Source organism: Vigna radiata, unplaced genomic scaffold, assembly GCF_000741045.1.
Source record: "Vigna radiata var. radiata cultivar VC1973A unplaced genomic scaffold, Vradiata_ver6 scaffold_411, whole genome shotgun sequence".
Lineage (NCBI taxonomy): Eukaryota > Viridiplantae > Streptophyta > Magnoliopsida > Fabales > Fabaceae > Vigna > Vigna radiata.
Genome location: NW_014544153.1, coordinates 46,530 through 49,840, shown reverse-complemented (window position 1 = coordinate 49,840; position 3,311 = coordinate 46,530). Strand labels below are relative to the sequence as shown.

Sequence of the window (3,311 nt, the reverse complement as noted above, 5' to 3'; positions counted from 1 at the left end):
TTGTTGTGGTGGTGGTGATGGTGGTGGCGGTGGTGGTTGTGGCCGTGGTCGTGGTTGTGGCAATGGTTGTGGTTGTTGTGGTGGTGGTGATGGTGATGGTGGTGGTGGCGGTGGCGCCGGTGGTGGTGTTGGTGGTGGTGGTGGTTGCGGTGGTGATGATGGTGGCGACGGTGGTGGTGATGGTGGTGGTGGTGGTGGATGTGGTGTTAGTGATGCTGGTTGTTGTGGTTGTCGTGGCGACGATGGTGGTGGTGGTTGTGGTGGTGGTGGTGGTGGTGGTGGTTTTAGTGGTGGTGGGGGTGGTGCCGCAGGTGGTTGTGCTTGTAGCAGTGGTGGTGGCGGCGACGGTGGCAGTGTTTGTGGTGGTGGTTATGGTGGCGACGACGGTGGTGGTTTTGGTGGTGGCGGCGGTGGAGGCGGCGTGGTTGGTGGTGATGGTGCTGATGGACGTGCTTGTCGTGGTGGTTATAGTGGTAGTTGAGGTGGTAGTTGCGGCGGCGGCAGTGGTGGTGATGGTGGTGGCAGCGACGACAGTAGTGATGGTTGTGGTGGTAGTGGCGGCGGTGGCGGGGGTTGTGGTGGCTTTGGTGGTGGTGGTTGTCCTGGTGGTAGTGGTGATAGTGGTGGTGGAGGTGGCGGCGGCGGTGGCAGTGGTGGTGGCGGCGATAGTAGTGGTGGTGGTTGTGGTGGTGGCGGAGGTGGTTATGGTTGTGGTGGTGGTGGTGGTGGTGGTTTTAATCGTGGTAGTGATATTTGTTATGGTGATGGTTGTAGTGGTGGTGGTGGTGGCGATGGTGGTGGTGGTGGGGGGGGTGGTTGTAGGGGTGGTTGTGGTGGTGGTCATGGTGGTGGTCGTTGTGGTGCTGTTGGTGGTGGTGGTGGCGGCGGCGGTGGTGCTGGTGGTGATGGTGGCGGTAGTGGTAGCGGCGACGGTGGCGGTGGTGGTGGTTGTGGGGGTGATGGCGACCACAGTAGCGGCGACGGTGATGGTGGTGCTGGTTGTGGTGGTGGTGGTAGCGGTGGTGGTGCTAGGGGCGGTGGCAGTGTTGGTGGTGGTGGTGTTGGTTGTGGTGGTGGCTGTGATTCTAGTGGAGGTGATGGTGGTGATGCTGGTGGTGGTGGTGGTGGCTGTTAGTGTTGTCGTGATTCTGGTGGCGGCGACGGTGGTGGTGATGGTGGTGGTGGCGGCGAAGGTGGTGGTGTGGGTGGTAGTAGTGGTGGTGGTGGCGGAGATGGTGGCGACGGTGACGGTGGTGGTGGTTGTGGTGGTGGCGGTGGTTGTGGTGGCGGTGGTGGTAGTGACGGTTGTGACAATAGTGATGAGGGAGGTGGAGGTGGTTGTGGTGATAGCGATGGTGGTGACGGTAATGGTGGCGACAGTGGTGGTGACAGCGGTGGTGGTGACGGCGGTGGTGGTGATGGTGCTGGTGGGTGTGGTGGTGGCAGTCGTCGTTGTGTTAGTGGTGGTGGTGGTGTTGGTGGCGGCGGCGGCGGTGGTGGTTGTCGTGGTGGTGCTGGTGGTAGTGGTAGTGGTGTTAGTGGTGGTGGTGTTGGTGGTGGCGGCGGCAGCGGAGGTGGGGGTGGTTGTTGTGGTGGTGGTGATGGTGGTGGCGATGGTGGTGGTGACGACGGCGGCGGCGGCGGTGGTGGCCGATGCGGTGGCTACGATAGTGATGGTGGTGGTGGTTTTGGACGTTGTGGTGGTGGTGGCGGCATGGGTGCCAGTGGTTGTGGTAGTGGTGGCGGCGGTGATGGGTCATCGCAACCCATACAAATTTAATGTGCAATTAGGAATGCAGTCTAGACTAGGAAGTGACTCCTAGGTCGTCTCTCAAGGACCAAATGTGGTTCGAGAATTAGGTCAGACACGAAGTGGGGGGGGTTGTGAAAATTTTTATGAATGTGGATGAACTAAATCAAAACACTGAAGCAAGCAGAAATACAAACACATATCTAAAAACAGTTTCCAAGACAGACTGAAAACGGTTGGTCATTAACTCAATTACTAAGCTTCCTATCATAGATCAACAAAATAAAGCCGAGTCAAACCTTTAATCCAACACAATTAACCAACTAAGCAAAGGCTAATTATGTTTTCATAAAAGTGAACTAAGCGAACACAATGTTAACATGTAATCCAATTTGCACCATGCAGTTTCATCAACTAAGAAAAGACTAATCACCAACTGAATAACTGAGCGTATACCCAATTGCAAGTGCAAAAATAGACTTCACATTAACCAAATCAGAGTGGCAAACACAATCACAGTCCAGGTATCTCAAGGAAACAATGTAATTTTATTAACAACCAACCAACTAACCTAAGCTAACATGACAGCTAAATTATCACTACCAAAAATACTAGACAACATTAAAGTAAATGAAACTGCTAAACCTAACACTGCAATAGACAAATATCCAGACATATTTAAAGCTATTAAAATGCAACGCTTAAACTAAAAATAAAATGCACATTGAAAACTAGAAATCACGTGAAATAAGATGAAATGCTCAAGGTGTATAAAGCAATTGAAGGCAGCCGAATAAAACATTCAATGCAAAAACTGGTGAACCAATTGAAAGCATCCGAGAATGAACTTGATGAGCATTGAAAGAATTAAATGGTCATTCAGCAAAAATCAAATAAAAGTAAGTAGGTACTCAACGTTAAATGTCAATCCATTACATATATAATATAAAAGTAGTTAAATTCATGCGTAAAGACAAATAAAAGAAAATTAAGACCATGCGCACATTCCAATTCCTGTGACATCGTGCTTCCAACAAAGAAGGTAAAAAAAAAAACAACATTAAATCACCATGTGCCCTTTTCTTCTCCCAGGTCGTGACATGTATGCACCTCCAGGATAATTGAAGATGTTTCTTCTCAAAGGAAGTGAATCTGTGAGCTCTTGACTAAGTGCATCAGCGTTTCTCATTTCTCAAAAATAAAAGTTAAGATATCATCATCTCCAAATGCCAACAGCGTGAATGACATATTCAAACATTCTCCAAGAAAAATTAACGCTTTAAAAAAGAAGTAAAAAGCCATGGGAAAGAAACGTACAAAGCCAAAAGTGAAAAATTCTCCAAAGCCAAAATCTGCCGAGAGAGTGAGAGCCTAGCAAAAGTGACGGCTTCTAGGTTCTAATCCCTAGGGCCAAATGTCATCTTTTAAGGATGAGTGGGGTCGACCCAAAAATCCTAAGGTTGCCTAGTGTCTTACAATCTTTGGGCCCCTCATATTTTTAATGGCCCAATGTGCAAAAGTTTGTCCAAAAAGTTTAAACAATTAAATTACAATATAACTA

At 49.5% G+C, this 3,311-nt stretch overlaps 1 protein-coding gene across 1 annotated transcript in view; it reads left to right on the top strand.

Moving 5' to 3' along the window:
- Positions 1-1,780, top strand: part of LOC106755455 (glycine-rich cell wall structural protein-like) — a 2,970-nt gene extending 1,190 nt beyond the window's left edge. Inside the window, exons 4-5 of the mRNA XM_022778312.1 lie at positions 633-1,130; positions 1,329-1,780. Coding sequence (XP_022634033.1) covers positions 633-1,130; positions 1,329-1,780 — 950 coding nt within the window. The remainder of the gene's footprint in view (positions 1-632; positions 1,131-1,328) is intronic.
- The last annotated feature ends 1,531 nt before the right edge of the window (positions 1,781-3,311 follow it).